The following is a 20,951-nucleotide window of genomic DNA, read 5'->3' as shown; positions in this document are numbered from 1 at the left end:
AAAAAAAAAAAAAAAAAAAAAAAGCAAAAAAAAACAAAACAAAAAACTAAAGGAAAGAAAAGAAAAAGAAATAAAATATATTATGGATAAAAGTCGAGGGTGAACAGAAAGCAGAGTCAGGAATATCTGGGAGAGTCCAGAGTGGTCATGACCCTGAGCCATGTGGGGAGATGGGGAGGGAGGGGGGAAATCAAACGTAGCAACCTGGAGGTCAAAGGTACAAAAAAGGGGCAGTAACCAAAATGTCTGGATTATATAAGAAAGAGATTCTGGGGGAAGGGCAGCTCAATCCTTGGACTGAAGAGTTCAGGGCAGAGAGTGAGGTATGCCAGCCATACCCCGTAAAAGGTAGGAGCTGAGGGATGCTGGTGAACCTGGAAGCCAGGTCCGCTTTGATATGTTAAATGTTCACCTCAAACATTTGTCCCTGGTTTGACACTTAACAGTGTCCTAGTTTCATTTCTGTTGCTATGATAAAATACCTTGACAAAAATGACATGGAGGAAGAAGGGTTTATATGGCTTAGAAATTACAGATGCAGTCCATCGTTTCAGGAAAATCAAGGCAGGAGCTCAATCACGTCACAGTCAAGAGCAGAGATAGAGTAAACATGTGCTAATTGGCCTTCTTCAAACTGGCGTCTCTTCTATACTGTTCAGAACCCACCCAAGCCCTAAGAAATGGTTACAGCTCCCCACATCAATTAATTATGAAGATATCAAGACATCCCCACAGGCCAACCAGAGCTGGTCGGTTCCTCACTGAGACGCACTCACAGAGGAACCCGTGCTGTGTGAGGTTGACAGTTAAAACTGACCAGCACCATAAGGAAGTATGCTTGAGCTGGTAGGGATATTGATTCACGGCTTAGCGAGCGATTGTAAATGTCTCTCTGTTTCTCAGCCGTGGGCGAAGATTTTACTGTAAGAACCTCAGGGATCTCCCCACAGCTTTCTCCTGGCCAAAGTCACTCTGACGACACTGGGGCCATGCACTTGGAACCTATTTCTAGGGATATAATATAGGAGCTTGCTCCTATAATGATTGTGCTTGCTCTGTTCAAAGTATATTAAGTCACTTCATAGGCACCTAGAGTCCAGGCCAGTTAAAGCACATTCCTTCCTTCTGAGTCAGCCTGGGGAACCTTGTCCCAGTAAGCCATAGGTCGTATGGACGACAGAAGGGCAGGGCAGGACATCTGGTTCATTCTTGGTACAGGCCAAGTCCAGATGTTAAAAAAAAAAAGCACTTTGTAGTTAAACTAGGAGGATCAGAAATTCAAGGTCTCCTATGCAGTGAACTGGAGGTTTGCAAAAAAAAAATATGGTCAAAGGCACCCCCCTCTTTATTTTTTTTATCTTCTTAATTATGGTATGTATGGGCATGTGAAGGTGGATGGCCTCCGAGGCAGAGGCATCAGATCCTCTGGAGCTGGCATTACAGTTGGTAATAAGCCACCTGCGTAAATGCTGGGAACACGCTTGGCTCCTGTGCAGGAGCAGTATTTGATCATGACCTCCGAGCCATCCATCCAGCCCCCGTACTTCTTGACGTCATTTTCCCCTTCACTTGCAGCCTCATTAACGTCGTGTGCCACACCTGCTTCAAGAGGCAGGAGAAGCTCCACCGCTGCGGGCAGTGCAAGTTCGCCCATTACTGCGACCGCACGTGCCAGAAGGATGCTTGGCTGAACCACAAGAACGAGTGTTCCGCCATCAAGAGATACGGGAAGGTGCCCAATGAGAACATCAGGTCAGAGCTGGTCCCCATGACAGCACTTGCGATTTCCAAATGTCAGGCTGGGACGGCAGAGGTGACCGCATTCTCAGCTCTCAGGACGCCAGGCTGAGTGCAAATGTCTCAGGTCCTTTGTTCCTCTCACTCCTTTAGGTCTGAGAGGGACACTGGGCATCTATAGCAGTGATTCTAAATTGTAGTGCCCAGAGAGGCCTACAGGCCCCTGCATAGCTCCTCAATATTTAATTAAAAAACTGATCTGCCAAACTTTGAAATTCGGAAAATTACACACTGTGGAAAATTAGGGTTTCTGATTTCTCTGGAAAACAAGATTAAAAATGAAGCTCTGACAAGACGCTCTGCCGCTCAGCAGCATGCGTCTCTTTTACTAGGCGATTTTCTGAGTCAGTGAGCTCACTGTACGATGGTCCTTTCACCGTCTCAGGAACCTGAGTTCATGATGCCAACTTCCACACGGGACCATTGCTAGGAACCTCGGCCTAGCTTGAGAGTTCCGGCTGAGAGTCCCCATGGCTGGCGGCTCTTCTGGAAGGTGTTGGTGCTGGGATCTGGGCAGGTGTGTAGGAAGCCAGAGGGATCTCGGGGCAAAGGGGGTGCAGATACTGGTAATTAAAAGCATTTGCAGGGCTCACGAGGTATGGTAATCAAGAATGGATCCCAGCACTTGGGAACAAAGGCAGGCGGATCTCTGTGAGTTTTGGGCCAGCCTGGGCTATAGAGCCAAGTTCAGGACAGGCTCCAAAGCTACACAGAGAAACCCTGTCTCAAAAAACAAACAAAAACAAAACAAAACAAAAAACGAACGAACCAACCAAACAAACACAAAGAAAGAATAGAGTCTTCTCCTGGGACCTGAAGGAATCCACAGGATGAACCCCCCCCCCCCCCCCCAAGGCCTCGCTCCCTCCTTGATCCCTCTACTAGAGTCACGTTCTTCAGGGCCCTAAATGACGTCGTCTCCTGATCCCTTTCCTCTGCACAGCTCCTGGTGATCACATCAGTTACCGACTTGAACTCCATCACCCATTGTTCTCTTCCAGGGACCATATCCCTGGGATTTAGAAGCTACTGATCTTCCCCACACCTTATCTCGAACCTTATTTTCCTCCATGCTGCCCTCGGATCTGTAGAGATTTGATTCCTAGGTACCTGGAGAACCTAGAAGGGCACATTTCTAAGAATAATTCTGACCCAAACAGAAAGAAATAGGGCCCGCACTGTGCCAAGCAAAATGAGAAGTCTCTCCTTGCAGGAGCACGTCTGCCTGGACCACCAACACCCAGTCAGCAGGTGACAGTGTGACACCAAGGGTCTCTTGAATGCAGAATTCATTTTGTGGGGATGTACCACCTAATAGTCAACAAGGAAGCCCTTGGGGTGAAGTACACCCCCTGTGTTAGACTCAAAGGCCATTATGGTCCCCTCCTGGTCCATTTCGCCTTGCATCTCTCAGGATTTAGGCCTAAGACCCAGGATGCTACATGTTTCAGTGTCCCAGACCTCACGGGACTTGGTTCCTGCCTGTTTATCCAGATACCTTCTGTCTTCATTCCCTGTTCTCTGTGCTGCAGCCATCGGGCTTTCTTGCTCTGTCTGCCATGGCCACAGAATAACATGTCTGCTCTTCCTTCAGTCCCAGGGCCAGATCGTCTGTCCAGGTCAGTCAGATGTATTTCTTGGTTCACACTGCCCTGGTGTGTATAATATTTAGCCTCCTCTCCCCAGCCACCCTTGTTTTCTGCCTAGCACTTAGTACTGATTGATAAATGCTCTTGTTTACTGACATCTCACATGGTGTAAGAAGCATCTTGACGGAAGTGTGCCCCTGACTCTTCCTGGCGTCGGCACTGGTGCTTGCTGAATGAGTGAGTAAATGACTGAACGGATGATAAGTGTTCTTGGTCTCCCTAACGTTGTCCTCCCTCTTTTCCCAGGCTGGCAGCCCGCATCATGTGGCGGGTGGAGAGAGAGGGCACTGGGCTCACAGAGGGCTGCCTGGTGTCAGTGGATGACTTGCAGAACCACGTGGAGCACTTTGGGGAAGAGGAGCAGAAGGAGCTTCGGGTGGACGTGGACACGTTCTTGCAGTACTGGCCCCTGCAGAGCCAGCAGTTCAGCATGCAGTATATCTCGCACATCTTCGGTGTGGTACGGCCTTGCGTCCCCTCGCCTCCCCTGCTCTGTCCCCAGTGTCTGTCCCCTCCCTCTTTCCCTTCTTCCCCTTTGGGAGCATATGGAAGGAGGCCCCAGCTGCCCGGAACAGTGGCTTCTGTTTCCATGACTATAGCTGCTAGACCAGGCAGTCAGAGACAGGAAGTCTGTCCTCTTGCACCCCAGGTATAGCAGAAATACCTACTAGCCCTTCTGATTCTGAATTCAGAAGCAGACTTCTAAATGATCCCATTAAAATAAACCTAGAATCTTCTAGTATGATTTCTTATACTAGAGGGGCCATGTTGACGCCAAGTATTATACAACTAAGAAGCTTCCAGAAGCAGACCAGCTAGATTCAGGAGTGAAAGCCGAATGTCTGGAAGGGAAAAAAAAAAACTTAAAATGATGCTATTTTAATCCACCATATTTCTCCCTCTCTCTCTCTCCTTCTGTGTGTGTGTATCTATCCAAGGTGGTGTCTTACCACGTAGCCCAGGTTGGCCTTGAATTCCCAAGCCTCCTGTATCCTCCTCTGGAGTGCTGGGATACAGGTGTGTATCACCTCTTGTAGCCCAGAGTATTTGTTCTTTTTGCCTGGGACTCACACCCACCCCACAGAGCATGGGGAGGCAAACCAGGATGGATATTAAAAAGGACTCCTGAGACCTAGACATGGAATCAAGGAGCCAACGTTCCTATATGTGGCTTTATTAGGTTAGAACTACTGGAAGGTTCAAAGTCGTAGTGCTTTGGTAAACATGGGACTCCCCTCATGGCTCTTATTTTGGGGATCATTTGAAATCATACAGGAAACAGGAAAAGGCTTGCAGACTCTAGGCATCTTCAGGACAAGAATGGGCTCTCTCTGAAAAAATTGACCAATTTTATTATTCATCAATTTCATACATGCATATAATATGTTCTGATTACTCTTGCCCCACCCCTATTATTTCCTTCTTATCTGGGTTACCCTCCCCTCCCCCATCCCTGCCTGTCCTTTTCTCAGATCATTTAGTTTAAGCAGTGAGTTCTCCATTTTCAAAGTCTTTCATCGGCTTGGGTGCTATTCTGTACAGGATGCATGTCTGTTGACTGACTCTTCTGTATTGGATGCATGTTTGTTGACTATTCTGTACTGTATACGTGTCTGTTGACTGACTATTCTGTACTGTATACGTGTCTGTTGACTGACTATTCTGTACTGTATACGTGTCTGTTGACTGACTATTCTGTACTGTATACGTGTCTGTTGACTGACTATTCTGTACTGGATGCGTGTCTGTTGACTGACTATTCTGTGCTGGATGCGTGTCTGTTGACTGACTATTCTGTACTGGATGCGTGTCTGTTGACTGACTATTCTGTATTGGATGCATATCTGTTGACTGACTCTTCTCCTGTTCCCTGGGTAGATCAACTGCAATGGTTTCACTCTCAGTGACCAGAGAGGCCTACAGGCAGTGGGCGTGGGCATCTTCCCCAACCTGGGCCTGGTGAACCACGACTGCTGGCCCAACTGCACTGTCATCTTCAACAATGGCAAGTGAGTGTCCCCTTTATCTGGGCTTGTGCCTTGGGGATGGGACACAGTTTTCCCCTTGACTTCAACCAAAGTCAAACTTTTGAACTTGAGCCACCATGGGTATCCAATGTCCAGCAGCTCAGGGTCTCAGTCTAGGTTATGAGGAGAGGAAGGCAGTGAGGTGGGTGTTGAAGGATTCTACCTGGTCAATTTTGAACCTTTGAGGCTGCCTAGAGGTGTTAGATAAACCATTAGCTACTGTTCTAAAACTTGAACCGTGGATCATTTGCCTAGAGCCAAACCATCAATGAAGGATCCTATGCTAGCTAAGGTCTCACAAGAACTTAGAAAACACACTCAAATAGTTTGCTCAAACAGAGCTTAATGAAAGGACAGTTTACTGGTGTGGGGGCAGGGTTTAGGAAGGATCAGCCAAGGACTGGCAAGGGGTTCACTGCTGAGCACTTAAAACCATTCCTAGACTTAGCAGGCTGACAGAGAAAGCTCTTGCTGCAGCAAGCGAATGTCTGAGCCATGATATGGTTCCTTTGGCTGAGCTGTGCCATACAATGGTGCCTGCACAGAAGCTGGCCACAGCTGGGGTTATGGGATAACTCCAACCGTGTTCTCCTCCTCTTTGCCAACTCCACCCAGAAGCCAAAGAGCAAAGGAACCTGGGTGATGCAGTCCAGCCCTTTGACCCCAGGAAGGCACAGATCAAAGACACATGGGCAGATACTTGGGTCTTGGGAGTGGGGCACAAAAGGAGGGATCAATAAATAACCAGGGCCTGATTGTGCATGGCTCAGGCCGGGGAGATCTGGAGGATTAAGCCTGAGCAGTATGCATTGCCTTTATTCATAAAGATGGTGTCTTATAGGATAGCCAACTCTGAGCCATGAATTGGCAGGTTTCTCCCCGAAATTTCCTTGAAGCCAGGGACAGTGATTTCTGGGTTTCAGGTGAGAATCAGGTTGAAGTGACAATATGGCCAGGACTGTGATTTCTTATTTTCTTCCTGTTTCTGACCATAGCGTCTAAAGCCATTGAGAAAGATGACAAAGATTAGGAAAGCTTATTTCGGACTCTGAGAATGTTTTCTAGAGTTGTTTTTCTGTCACCTAAACCTCATGGAGTTTTTCTTAGAGGGTGTGTTGCTCAGGTTTAGCCTGGTTAGCAGAGTGAATCTACTTAGCCATGCACAACTTCAAGATGGCACTTCTGTAAGTGCCAGTTAGCCAAGGCCCCTCTTGTCACTTGTAAAGATCTAGGAACCTAGGACTCCTACTTCAGGGCATCTCTGGTGTCTACTGTAGCTTCTTTGCATCTACTAATTGTGAGTGGCCATGTGTTCCCTGGATTTGTTGACTTTTGTGTGAGAAAGATCATTATAGTCATTGCCCGTCTGTCTACCATACTGGAAATAACCTCGGATGTGGTATTAACGGGGCCAGTTTCAACCCCAACAGTATGTAAGCTCTACACAAGCAATTCAGAGCTCTTCCCAAGAGAGTCATCCAAAAAGGCCACATTCATCCATCATGCTTGTCAGTGGGACAGTAATAGCATCCCTATATATTTTTTAAATATTTATTTATTATGTATACAATATTCTGTCTATGTGTATGCCTTAAGGCCAGAAGAGGGCACCAGACCCCATTACAGATGGTTGTGAGCCACCATGTGGTTGCTGGGAATTGAACTCAGGACCTTTGGAAGAGCAGGCAATGCTCTTAACTTCTGAGCCATCTCTCCAGCCCGCTTCCCTATATTTTCAAGCAGTCTATTCTCAAGTGTGTTATCTCTTGACTGCTTCATTACTGGATTCTAAGTGGAACACGGAGGACATGAAAGGAAGTCAGTTGTTCAGCAGTGAATCCCTCTGTAACCCCCTGTAACCCTATTCTGGTGTGCTTTCCACTGTACCAGGCAGCATCCTGCCAGGGGAGGGATGAAGTTGATTATGATTGTCAATATGCTGATTGTATCAGCCCAGAATACTGTGCACTCTTCTGACTATCATGGAGCAGCCGATGGTATTGATTTCCTGTGGGTGTCTGTTTTGTCTTTCAGTCATGAGGCAGTAAAATCCATGTTTCACACGCAGATGAGGTGGGTCAGTCTTCTCCTACACCCCTGTTTCTCTGACCCATCTCCCTCACTTGCCTGGCTTCCCGGGACCAGCCCTTCCCGACTCCTTGGCTGCTGTCATGATGTGTCACGCCCTACACTGCAGTGTCTTGGCTTCACTGAATGGCAATTTTCCATGCACTTGAATTCACTCTGTCCTCCTCACCCACCTACCACTGGCCTTGCCTTTGTTTTATTTTGTTTGCTTTCTCCCCCACTCCCAGCCTTTCATTCCTGACTTCATTTTTACTCAAAGTTGGAACCTTTCTAGTTCATCATTTTAGCCCCAAACTCTATTTTCTCCTTAAACTCTGCTTACCTTGAAATAATGGCTATTACTAACCAATCAATGAACTGTGCAATTGTCTGTAGACTCAGCTTTTCATCCAAGTCAATAGCACCCAGAACTGTGATAGTTTGGTAACTATGTATTCATAGTATTCTTTTTATTGATCAAAACTATGAATATGTGGGCTAGGTAACATTTTACTTTGAACTCTTGGGGGGAAAAAAGGAAACAAGAAATAGCTTATTCTGGAATGATTTTGAGTGACCATTTAGGTTACTCTAAATTCCATTTTTCAACATGGTAGAAGTTTCATGAAGAGTTTTCTTTTTATATAGTTTCACAGAACAAAGAAAGTCACATACCAAGGCAAGTTTAAAATACATTGGTAGGTACAGCAGAGATGCAGGCATGGTAAGATGGGGGAAGCCTTTCTATATGTCCAAGATGCTATCTAGTGACATTCTTGGCTTTTTGGTTCATAGAAGCTAATAGTCTGCTCAGCTAATTGTTACAGGAGAGCGGGGCCTCTTGTTCATCCCGCCCGGCTATCTTATCCCCCAAAATAATCACACAGAAATTGTATTCATTTAAACACTGCCTGGCCCATTAGTTCTAACCTCTTATTGGCTCATTCTTACATCTTGATTTAACCCATTTCTGTTAATCTGTATATTGACACGTGGCAGTGGCCTACCGGGAAAGATTCGGCATGTCTGTCTCTGGCAGTTCCATGGCGGCTCTCTCTGTCTGCCCTTTTCCTAGCATTCAGTACTGTCTACTCCGCCTACCTAAGTTCTGTCCTATCAGGCCAAGCAGTTTCTTTATTGATTAACCAATGAAAGCAATACATAAACAGAAGGCCCTCCTATACCAGCTAATCAATTCTAGAGAGTTTCTATCTATAAGTTATAGGATGTTAGTTCTGACACAGAGGTGGGCAAGGCTTGGCTGCTCTGGAGGACTAGAACTAGCCTGGATGAGGTAATTAGCCTCTGGACCATCAACATCCCAACCGCTCCACAATCCTGAAACTCTAAGCAGCTGCATTTCAGGAGTCTTCGTCATAGTTGCCCTCTGGACAAGCACCACATTTCATACATTTGGGGGCCACATATTACTTATTAAATATTATAAGGTCCCTTGTACCTAAGAAGGCTCATTTCTAGGATCTGATGTAGATGGGGCTGAGTAGAGGTGGTACAGAAGTCATCAGGAGAGAGGAATAGCTGATAAAGATGACTAAGAAAGCACATCCTGGATTATATCAGAGCAATGCCCAATGTGATCTGGATCTGATTTTTTTTTTGCACTTTCTGTGTCTGACATAACATTTGCATGTGACAAAGGGTGACAATATCTAAAATTAAGTAATCAAGAACACAGTCTGGTCTAATGGGGTAAAAGTAACATATGAAACAAACATTTCTAAAATAACCACAATTTACATATTTAAATGAGATTGACAATATAGTTCCCCCTGCAGTTACAGTTATTTGTACCCCATGAACTGTCTTACTTATATTTAAATGGTTTGAAATGGGACTTTAGAATGATTATCTCCTCTTTTATTAGTAAAAAGTAAATATTGTTTAATTAATTTTTATCTTGGTTAATTGTAGTGTAGGACATTTTCAATACAAAGCAAATCACTAAACATCAGTACTGAAGGTGCAAACCATCGTGGGTGTTGTTACTAGAGACTGATGTCGTTTGTCTAATCCGGGTAAGAAGAGTCAACTCAAATCTTCAGATATCTCTAGCTAGAATAAGTGGGGCGAAAGTTTAATTTAAAAACTAGATGCTTTGTTTTGTCCAATTTATACTTAACAATGAGAATATATATTTATGTATTTATAAAAAACAATGAAAACTTGAATTTCTAAACATTGATTTTGAATAAGGTAGGGTTTAGAGTAAGCAAATAGTTACATGGAAAAGCATGATCAAATGAAAGAACACAATGTTTAGTAACATTTTATCATTTAGAAATATATCAGGTAGAATAATAGATGCCATGAACAATTTTTTTTTTTTGAGACAGGGTGTCTCTGTAGCTTTGGAGCCTGTCCTGGAACTAGCTCTTGTAGACCAGGCTGGCCTCAAACTCACAGAGATCCTCCTACCTCTGCCTCCCGAGTGCTTGGATTAAAGGCGTGCACCACCACTACCCGGATGCCATGAACAACTTTTAACAACTAATTATAAAAATATGTGAGAAACATAAAAAGTGAGAGGAATGTTTAGTACCTTGTCATTCGTGCTTGTCAATGGGATTGGAGACGAACACCACACAGTGCTTCTCAGATGATATGGGAATGCGTCTTGACTCCTGGACATAATCCTGGTCTTTTAATCAGAATGGAGCCTTTGATGAGATGTCTTTTTTCTTTCAGCTGATAGACTCATCTGGGTTTTTGTTTTTTTGGAAGATTTTGTAACTAATTTTGATTTTTAATTATTAAAGTTAAATGTTTAAAATTTGTTCTTTCATATATTACAAAAGTTATTTTTTACAATATTACGCATTATTTGTTTATCTACTAGATCAAATTTGATTGACCTGGATCCACATGTCATTTCTCAGTGGCAGGGTCCTGATGGGGAGGACCAGATGATGAGAAGATAAGGAAGATAGAAAAGCTCGGGTCAAGTGTTCTTGCATAAGCTATGTCTTATGCCAAGCAAGTTTATTAAGAAGTGTAGAATTTTGTAAACAATTTGTGGGAGAAAAATAGGACAGAGTCAGCAGGAAGCCGTCATACAATGGGGCAAAGTCAGCAGGAAGCTGATCAAGCAGTGTTGTGCAAGGGAGCACAGGGTATCTCCAGGGCATCATGGACCCAGCACAGGCGGCCTTGGGACTGATAGCCCAGTCCCTCCAGAGAGAAAAGCCAACTTCCCGGGAATAGGAACTCTAACTTCTTTGAGGCTCGGGCCCAGCCCCAGACTGTACCCTGCTAAGCCTGCCCTTGGCAAGGACACAGACTGGATTCCTTCTGTCCTTTCACCAGGGCCTCTGAGAAAGCCTTGGACTGCCCGGCTCTCACAGTTTTATGAACAGATTTAAACATTTGTCCATCAGTACAAGTTTCATCATCACTATGTGAGTTAGGACTTCTTAAATGGCTTAGCTCTCTGCACAGACGCATAGATTTAAGCACCAATGTCTTTTACGTCTATACAGAGCAATGACTGGCTATTCAAAAACAAAGGTTTTCGTCGAGTGGGAAAGCAAATTAAATCACAGATTTTAAATACCTTTGTAGTAAAAAGGATATTTAGAACAAATCGGTCCTTGAGAATATTATAGACAATCAAACATTAATTTTATCTCAGGGAATTGAATTAATCTCAAAACTTTTATAAGCTTCACACTGTTTCTAGCTAAGTCACAACTATATTTTAATACAACCTTCTGCAGCATGCTTTAATCTTAACATTACTATTATTACAGAATCTAGGAAACAGTTTTTGTGAGGTAATTTTAAATGAAAGCTCAGAAGACTGCATCTTAAACACAGAAAACATGAAATCTTAGATATTTAAAAGTTACAAACACAGGGAAAGTACACTGACTGTTTTCTTCACCAAATTTAAATTAATAAAAATCAAGTTCTTATAAATGCAGCTTGAAATGTTTTTTGTTAGAACAAGAATTTACTTTTCATTAGTGTTTATGAGGCACTGGAAGTATGATACGGCATCTAGACCAGGGTAAAGCTTGGCATTTATAACTTCACTATTATTTTTTAAACTAAAAAACAGAGATGAGTAATTTATTAAACATCATTATGATGTAATACACTAAGGTCATCTGTAAACTCTCGGAGGTCTGGATAAATCATAAAGTAGCATTTTTTGTTTTGTTTTGTTTTGTTTTGAGACATTTGAGACAGGGCTTCTCTGTAGCTTTTGGAGCCTATCCTGGTACTAGCTATTCTTTTTTTTTTTTTTAACGTTTACTTATTTATTATGTGTACAGCATTCCTTCTATGTGTGCCTGCAAGCCAGAAGGGGGCGCCAGGTCTCATTATAGATGGCTGTGAGCCACCATGTGGTTGCTGGGAATTGAACTCAGGACCTCTGGAAGAACAGTCAGTGCTCTTAACCACTGAGCCATCTCTCCAGCCCCTAAAGTAGCATTTTTAAAGGTTTATTTATTTATTTATTCATTTATTTATTATGTGTACAGTGTTCTCCTGCATGCATGCCTGCCAGAAGAAGGCACCAGATCTCACTACAGATAGTTGTGAGCCACCATGTGGTTGCTGGGAATTGAACTCAGGAACTCAGTGAGTGCTCTTAACCTTTGAGTAGGTGTTTAAATAAAAAAAATTTAAGATTTTTTTTTCCCTTTCATAGACCTCGCTAAAATAAGGATCTTGAAAAACCTGTTTGTTTATGCATTTGTTTTTAAAGAGTCGGCGATGGTCAAAAATATGGTTGTATTCATATATACATGTAAATACAGACACACATAGAAAAAATATCTAAAAGCATAGACATAAGTTGTCCTCTTAATCTTTGGAACGAAGAGTTTAATATCTCAAGGGAAGTCAATTGTTTACTAGGAAAAAAAGCATATTCTAAGTTAATTTATATACTTGATCAGTAGAAACCATGAAGCAGAACCTGAATTGGGATTAGGATCAAAGTGATAACATTTTGGACAGATTAGTATAGTTTTATTTGTTTGATTATGTAGTCTAAAATGCAGATTTAAACTTTTTATTTATTAATTATTTTTATGTATATGGATGTTTTGCCTGTGTGTGTGTCTATGCGCCGTGTGCAGACAGTGCCCACAGAGTACAGGTGAGGGCAGCAGATCCTAGGACTGGGGTTATAGACAGTCCTGACCAGCCAGCCATGTGAGTGTGGGGCTTTGAATCCAGGTCCTCTGGAAAAGCAACCAGTACTTTTTCACTGCTGAGTCATCTTTCTCCTGCCCAGATTTAAATTTTTTTTTAATTTAAAAACTCATGCTAATTGTCCCAAAGGAAGATTTAGGGCCATTTGCCATCTCTGTTTCTTTTACCTATGTGGTCATTTTGATTAAATACACATTTTGTCTTTTATCATTATTCTGTTTCTTAAGATTTAGTTTGACTATGAGCCAAAATGAACCTCAGCCAAGTTAACAGCGTTAGTTTATCTGCGCATGTACTTATAAGCCAGCGTGGCAGTAAGTACATTATGTAAAAATAAGGCAGTCATAGCCGCGTAGAGACAGATAGTCTATATAAGTAATCATACAAAGATATATTTTAATAAACCAAGATTTTCGACATTACTGCTTGTTGGGATTATATTTTCTATAACTCATTATGAAAAGGAAGCAGCACAGAGATCTTTAGTAAACATATGCTTAGTAATTTATATATAGTCCAACTGTAATAAAAACTTACATTTAACAATTCTTTAAAAAGACTTTGAAGAAATCATATAAACTTTTTGTTACAAATTATATGAGTGGAATAAAAATGTATGTATATTTTAGGTATATAGATTTGGAATCTATTTTGGAAGGAAATCCTTATAGAAATCTATGTACATATCAATAAAGGTTTATGAAACATTTAATATTCCTAAAAATATCATTTTAATAGATTGCATAGAGTACTCATATTTATAAATAGCATATATTTATGAGGGCTTAATATATGATCATAATATTTCAGTTTAATAGGTACTTGAGCTTTAAATGGGCATGCCAAAAAATTTTAGGATATAACAATAATGAATTCAAAAAGAGACGTGAAGTGTCCACAATTTGTTAAAATTTTTTTGTGACACAAATATCACATGAGGACAACAAAAAAATATACAAAAATAATTATCATAGATAGATTCATGGCACAATTACGTGACAGCAAATGCTCCCAATTTAGAAAAAAAAGTTTATTTCCTCAACGATGTGAGAAAGACTTAGTAACACAAGAGATCAAGTCATGTAGTCTTAAGGTTCTCTCTCCCTCTTTTAAAAAGAGGGACTAATGTTTTTGTTTTGTTTTTATTGTGTTCCAGACTGCTTTCTAGCAGGTGACTTGGAGGTCATAGCTTGTGCCCAGTCAGGTCTGGCCACCTTTCCACTAGACGCCAATTAAAAGAGAGAAAAGTGGAAAAGGATTTATTTCATTCAGGTCCCATTGGGAAGTTGGGGAGAGGAGAACAAAGAGATCCCATAAATGCCTCGAGTCCATGTTTAAGGTCGTGAAGATCAAAGTTTAATTAGAGGGACAGGAATACCCGCATCCAAGCAGTCCTGGAGAAAGTGCGGCTCTGCCCTGGCCATCTGGTTTTTAGTCTCATCCTGTACATTGTTAGAACTGGGTAAACTCTCCTTCAGAGAGACAAGTTCCCTTTGTGGCCTGCTCTCTCCCCAGAGAAACTCCCATCCCTCAGGTCCACTCTTCAGCAGTCTGACAGTCAGGCTGAGATGCGAGTGCCTCTGGACCATCTTTCCATCGGCCAGCCCTGCTATAGGGGAATCGGGCTGTATGAAGGCATTCCCCAGAAATCCATGTGTTACTACACCTGACCCAGGAGCAGAGCAGTGGTGAGTCTAGGAACATTTAGGGGGTTTCTTGTCATAACAGCAGAAGCCGTGTTTAACAGACAGGGAGACTCACCAGGATGCTTGACCCCAGGAATGATGGATGCTAAGGAGACCAGACAGAGCTTCAGTTGATCATCTGACGCTCCGGGAGTTCCCTTTAGCTATAGGGACCCTGACCAAGGGTAAACCGAGATTTTTGTCTTTAAGGCTAACAGGAATGTTAGGACTGGTTTGTATAGTAAAGACACTTATCAGTGAACATGAGAATTAAAAGGAAAAAGTTGCTCTGAGGGGGTGGGGAGAAGTATAAGACAGGCAGGAGACAGGAAGGCCAGAAGAGAAAGAGGAGAGGAGACATCTACTCTAGAATAGACCCTTGGTGTTGATATAAAATTTAAAACAATGTTTAATTTTAGCATCTATTTTAACTCACATGTGGAGTTTTTGAAGACATTTTTTATTATGAATTACCAGTGTTATTTTTTGACAAATATTTTGTGTTAGCGAAAGCAGGATGACTGATTTTTTTTAAACTTCATTGCCTAGGACTTCGTCAAGCATGCAAAACAAACCACTTTAGACATAGTAAATTAGTGTTTGAATGTTGTTTGAATGAGAGTGGCCCCCACTAGCCACATATTAGAATGTTTGGGTCCCAGTTCACAGAACTGCTTGAAAAGGATTAAGAGGTGTGGCCTTGTTTGAGGGGGTGTGGCATGCGGGTAGGCTTTGAGGCTTCAAAACCCCATTCCAGGCCCACTTTTGTCTCTCTTTGCCTGCAATTTGTGGATCAGATGTGAGTTCTTAGCTACTACTCCAGCCACCATGTCTGCCTGCCACCATGCACTCTGCTTCTGAAACTCTAAGCAAGCTCCCAACTAAATGTCTACTTTACACGTTGCCTTGGTCATGGACCTCTTCACAGCAATAGAACAGTAACTAAGACACAGATGTATAGGTTACCTTCAGCACTCCCCATTGTCCAAGTAGTTGCAAGTTAGTAATGAACACATATAAAACTATATAGTACCTGGCAGTAAACATTTCCTCCAAAAATGGAAATCTTGTTCCCCATAGTTTTACACACACACACACACACACACACACACACACACACACACACACACACACACGGGTTGTTTTTCTCCTAAAAAAAATTGCCTGTCCATGCTAGGTAGATAATATGTGTTTTGGGTCAGTCTTGCTGCTTTTGCAATTGAATTCTCAGTACTTACCCTGAGACCCTATCCCATTGGGTCTCAGGATACCACATGTTTCCAGAAAAGTGAGGGGCTCGAGACTGGGTGGCCAGTCCTTCATGATGTGTCTTCCTGGGTGAGCCAAGACAGTTCTTGGGTCCTTCAACTCAGGAAGGGGCACTCATAGGTTATTGTGCACCCTGGGGCATTACCCTTGATATCACCAGTTTTGGGGGAGGGAACAAGTACCTCATGTCTGTGGCATCTTTATCGGTGAGTGTTCATAAAATTTCTTAGCTAAAATCTTGGTAAGGTTACAGGAAAAACAGCAAAGAAACTCAGAACTGTAAATTTGAGGAGTGTCGGGAGACAAAGGCCGAAAAATAATAAATCAAAACATTTCAAAGCCAATGAAAACAAGTCTAACAAAACAAAACCCAGAATGCCTTTGAGATTCCAAAAGAGAACAAAATACTGAAAACCAGTGAAAGAGTCAGCATCCAAAATGTTGCAGAGATCCCAAGGCAAGCAAGCAAACAGACAAAACCAAACGCTTAGACTTTCAAAGCAAGCAAACAAACTAGATACTTTAATCAAATACTTAGAAAGTAGACCAAAAACTGGTCTTTCAAAGTAGGATTCTTAGTCTGGTGGTGGTGACACACACCTTTAATCCCAGTACTTTGGAGGCACGTAGATCTCTGTGAGTTTGAGGCCAGCCTGGTCTACAAAGTGAGAACACACAGAAACCCTGTCTCAAAAAAGAAAAAAAAGAAAAGAAAAAAAAACCACAACAACAATAACAACAAAAAAACAAAGCAAGCAAACAAACAAACAAAAACAAAGTAGAATCCTTGCTAACCAGCTCAAAGTAAACAAAATGGACTGCTTACCAAATCAAGTGATGTCCAGAATCCCGCCCCCACATCCATCTAAGAACTCACTAACAATTGATCTGACGAAGTTGGTAATCCCAGAGCTTTGAGAATAAAGACCACCGACCAAAACCACCATGACCAAATTAATTTTAGCAAGCAATTCATTAAAACAAGCTTTTATATTTGTGTACACAGGCTGTCTGCCTCCCCTAAGACAGGATTTGGGAGACCAGTATTGGATGTGAGAAAGACAAGGCTTGTTTATACTCAGGGAATTTCCAAGTGGGAGAAAACATGCAGGGTTACAGGAGCAGAATGTAAGCATAATAAGTTGATTCTAACAACCTTTTTAAACAAAGACATGGTTGTAAGGCGGTTGTGACAAGGTAATCATAGTAAGTCAGTCATGACTATAGATAGTTATAACAACCTTTTGAAACAAAGATAGAGTTACAAGATGGTCGTTACAACTGTTTGAAACAAAGACATGGAGCTGGAGAGATGACTCAGAGGTTAAGAGCACTGACTGCTCTTCCAAAGGTCCTGAGTTCAATTCTCAGCAACCACATGGTGACTCACAACCATCTGTAATGAGATCTGGTGCCTTCTTCTGACCTGTAGGCATACATACAGGCAGGACTGTATATATAATAAATAAATAAATATCTGAAACAAAACCATGGTTGCTGTTTCCTGGAACAGGCAGTACAGAACCATTCGTAGTTAGGGCGACCAGTGAATCATAGCCCAATCCTTGAGAAACAGATTTAATCATAAGCAGGGAATGAACCTAGTTTGTTTTTACTATACTATGGCTTTTAAGCCTAATATGGATGCAGGTTGGTTCATTATAAGCAATAGCAGATGGTTTGGATTCAATGGATCCATGCCTGTACCAGGCTTTCATTCAGGTGATTCCTCTGGTAAAAAGTGGATCATTCTAGAATCTCATGTTGTGGCACCATAATTATTGAGTCAATAAAAACCATAGCTCTCCTCTTAAAAGGAACAAGAAATAGCTTATTCTGGAGCTATTTTGAGTGTCCATGGCCTGGAAACACAAATTTAGGCTATCCCAAATTCCATGTCCCCTGGATCTTTTTTAAAAATGATGATCACATAGGTCTTTTGCTTGGGCTGGGTTTAAAAACCCTTCAAGCAGTCTCTGGATTTAAACAGAATTTTGCCTTCCAAAGTTTGGGCTTTGGTGTGAGAGGCAGGTGTGGTTGGTTCATCTGTGTCTGTGTGTACTGCTTGTGACTTTGGGCAGCTCTCACTGTGTCCAGGTCTGGGGTTTCAAACCTGTAGTGTGAAGGTCAAAAGCAGGTAATTGAGCACTTGGGTAGAAAGGCAGGGGAATCAGGAGTTCCAAGTCATCCTTGGGTCCAAAATGAGCTTGAGACAGCCTGGGCTACATAAGACCTTGTTTCAAAACAAACAAAACAAAAAATAGCAACATAAACAACAACAAAATCAACTCTCAGGATCTCCCTGATTCTAAGCCTCCTTGGCTCTGGCTGTGTTCCTAATGTCTGCAAGAAGCACTTGGATGAGTTGTTGGCTTGCAGTTAGGTTAGCTCCACTATAAAACTAGGGTATTGGAGATGGAAGGGGTTTGCAGCTCAGGGTGAATCAGACTTTCCTGAGGAAGCTGGGTGGAGGAAAGAGCCCGGCTAAGTTTCCAATTTTTGGCTCCTGCTGTGATTGTTTTAGCCACTCTTCATTTCTCAATTTATGATTCCGAATATAGATAGTTCCTAACATAAGGCAGTTTGACTTAACGGCTTTTATGTTTAATGGTGATAACAAACACATAAGGATATAACTATGATGTTTCTCACCTTCAGTATAGCGATAAGCAAACTATGGGAGACGTTCATCCCTTCATCATAAAACACCGTGTGCTAGTTGATTTTTCCTAACTATGGCCTGTTGGATGTGTTCTGAGCTCAGTTAAGGCAGGCAAAGCTAAGAACATTAGATTATTAATACATGCTTATAATACCTTCAGCCTATCATGGATTTATTGGGGGCATACCCTGCTATGTATCCCCTCCTTTCCCTCTCTCACCTCTACTCTTTCTTTTATTCTTTTCCAGTCCAAGGGATTGAACCAAAGACCTTAGCTGTTAGACAATCAGTCTCCTCCTGAGATATATCCCCAGCCCCATCTCTATTTTTTTTTTTTTAATCAAAACCATCCATCACTAATCTACCCAAGTCTTGCCTTGAATTCTGTCATTCCGGCAGGCCTTGAACTTCCTGCCTCTGTCTTTGGAGAAGCTGAGACTATAGGTGTATTGTCATATTGAAGTGGCATAAAGTTAATTCATTTTTGGAAACTTTCTTTTTCCTCCCTTCCTGTGCCTTCCTCCTCCTTTTCTCCCTTCTTCTTCTTGTCTTCCTTCTTCTTTTTCTCCTCTTCCTTTTCTTCCCTGTCCCCAACACCTCAACACCTCTCTTTTTTTTTCTTTCTTGATACAGGGTCTTGCTGCATAATCCAGGCTGGCCCCAGCTTCCTGGGTAGCCCAGGATGGCCTCAAACTCATGCTCTTCCCGAGGGCTGGGATGGCAGCCTGCACCGCCATGCCCACTGTGCCTTTGACCTTCTTCACTCCACACTGTTTCTAGTCTGAGATACCCAAGGTCTTGCGTGGGAATCAGAGTTTCTGAAAGTCCCGACCAATCTACCCCTGAACCACACTGGATCATGTTACGCCGCTATGGTGGCCAGCTCTATAAAAGGGTCTAGTGGGGAACACATAGTCCCCCAGACATGTCATGCCCAAAACACAGAATAGGAAGACTGGGGATATATTACTCAGCAGAAGAAGGCTTCTAGTTTGCCGTCCTATTTTACTAGGTCACCAGTCACCCGCTATCCTCTCTGGCCCAGGAGTGACTGAATTACCAAGTCTTAGGATATTAGTGGAGTCCTAAAAACAAGGCCCTTGCCCATGTGTCACAGACCCAGGAGGCAGCTGTCAGTCTGAAAGACCCAGGAGGCAGCTGGGTCTGAAGTGCACAGAGGGTTCCTGAATTCTAATCTTGGCTTTGTCCCCCTAGCACTCTGGGATCTTGAGGGAAAAAACTTAAATTTCTCGTATCAGCACCCTTTTTTTTTTTTTGTGATGAGAAGCCTCTACGGCTTGGAAACACCAGGATTTTCAGCAGAGCCATGAGGGTCATGTGGTCTCCCTCCCCACTTGTCTCTTACCACTTTAGTTACAGCTCTTAGGGAACGACGCGGGAAAGTGTTCCTGGAATGCCAGAGCTCCGGCTGCCTGGCACCACGAGGAATTAACATTTAAACTGTGCTCTGTCCACACAGCCCATGGTCTGCCAAGGCAGCAGACTGCATCTTCAGCTGTGACCTCTGCCAGGAGAGTATAGTGTGGGTGGGAGACGCACAGGCAGGCAGTCCCTTTGGAGGCACTCAGTCTGCCCTCAGGGCAGCGGTCAGTCAAGTCTCTGACAGCATCTGGGCCTCTCTGCTTATCATTCCCTGCACTCTGACCTCATTTGGTGGATGTTTGGGCCAAGGCACTTTATGACATACTGGGTCTAGTTAGTGTGCCAGTCTTGACCGCGTTACTGCTAAGTGGGCGTCTTGGCTGCGTGTATAGATACGGTTACCTTGGAACAAAAGAACTAGTGTTATCAGTAATATATGCATGCAGACTCCTTTCAACAACATGGAGTTTAACTGTCTCTTATAGGACAGAGTATGAATAGTGCCCCTACCCTTTCTTCCTGCCCCGTTCAAAGGGAACACAGGAGCAAGAGGAGAGCAGCATTCAGGTTTTCCAAGGCTCCATTCAGTTGTTTTCATACACATTCATTCTCTCTGTCTCTCTCTCCCCCTGACTTTAGTCCTGGGAGCCAACTCAGGGTTCATGCATGCTTAGCGAGCAGTCTTCTTCTGAGCTACACTCCCGCCCAGCCACCCACATTATCACATGTCCTCCATTTATGGGGAAGGCTTTGGAACCTTAAGTAGTCACCGCAGATACCTGGGCCTGCCTGTCCCTGCCACTCAGCGGTTACTTCTCTGTTTATCTTCTCAGAAGACATGGAAGGGGGTGCCTCTGAATCTCTCTGGGGTGCTGGGATCTTTCTTTTTTCATGGTGTCTGACTCTTGTTCTGGGAGATGGTGACCAAGAATTCCTGCCCAGCAGTGAGACTTCAGGAACACAGTTGAGATCCGAGCTTACAAACCTTTCCACTGCTACTTCTCCTCCTCCATCTTCTCCTCCATCTTCTCCTCCTCCTTCTCCACCATCCTTACCACCACCATCTCCTCCTCTTCTTACAGTATGACTTCGTGGTCAAAAGTGCGTAACTGAGAGGCACTGTGCTGACTTAGTTGGATGGATGTCAGTTGTTCAGGGCCCTTTTAACTTCTGCACCTTCTGTGTTATTTCACAATAAGATGGGTAGTTTTCTGAGTAACTGAGTAAC

General features: G+C 43.0%; 1 protein-coding gene across 1 annotated transcript in view; it reads left to right on the top strand.

Annotated features, from left to right (window-relative positions):
- Window positions 1-20,951, top strand: part of Smyd1 (SET and MYND domain containing 1) — a 57,120-nt gene that overhangs the window by 26,013 nt on the left and 10,156 nt on the right. The window contains exons 2-5 of the mRNA XM_050126447.1: window positions 1,576-1,752; window positions 3,693-3,906; window positions 5,325-5,455; window positions 7,508-7,546. Coding sequence (XP_049982404.1) covers window positions 1,576-1,752; window positions 3,693-3,906; window positions 5,325-5,455; window positions 7,508-7,546 — 561 coding nt within the window. The remainder of the gene's footprint in view (window positions 1-1,575; window positions 1,753-3,692; window positions 3,907-5,324; window positions 5,456-7,507; window positions 7,547-20,951) is intronic.

The sequence above is a fragment of the Alexandromys fortis genome, unplaced genomic scaffold (genome assembly GCF_014885135.2).
Source record: "Alexandromys fortis isolate MF-2015 unplaced genomic scaffold, M_Fortis_MF-2015_v1.1 scaffold_257, whole genome shotgun sequence".
Classification (NCBI taxonomy): Eukaryota; Metazoa; Chordata; class Mammalia; order Rodentia; family Cricetidae; genus Alexandromys; species Alexandromys fortis.
Note: the sequence above shows the minus strand (reverse complement) of the source record. Positions and strands in the feature narration are given on the sequence as shown.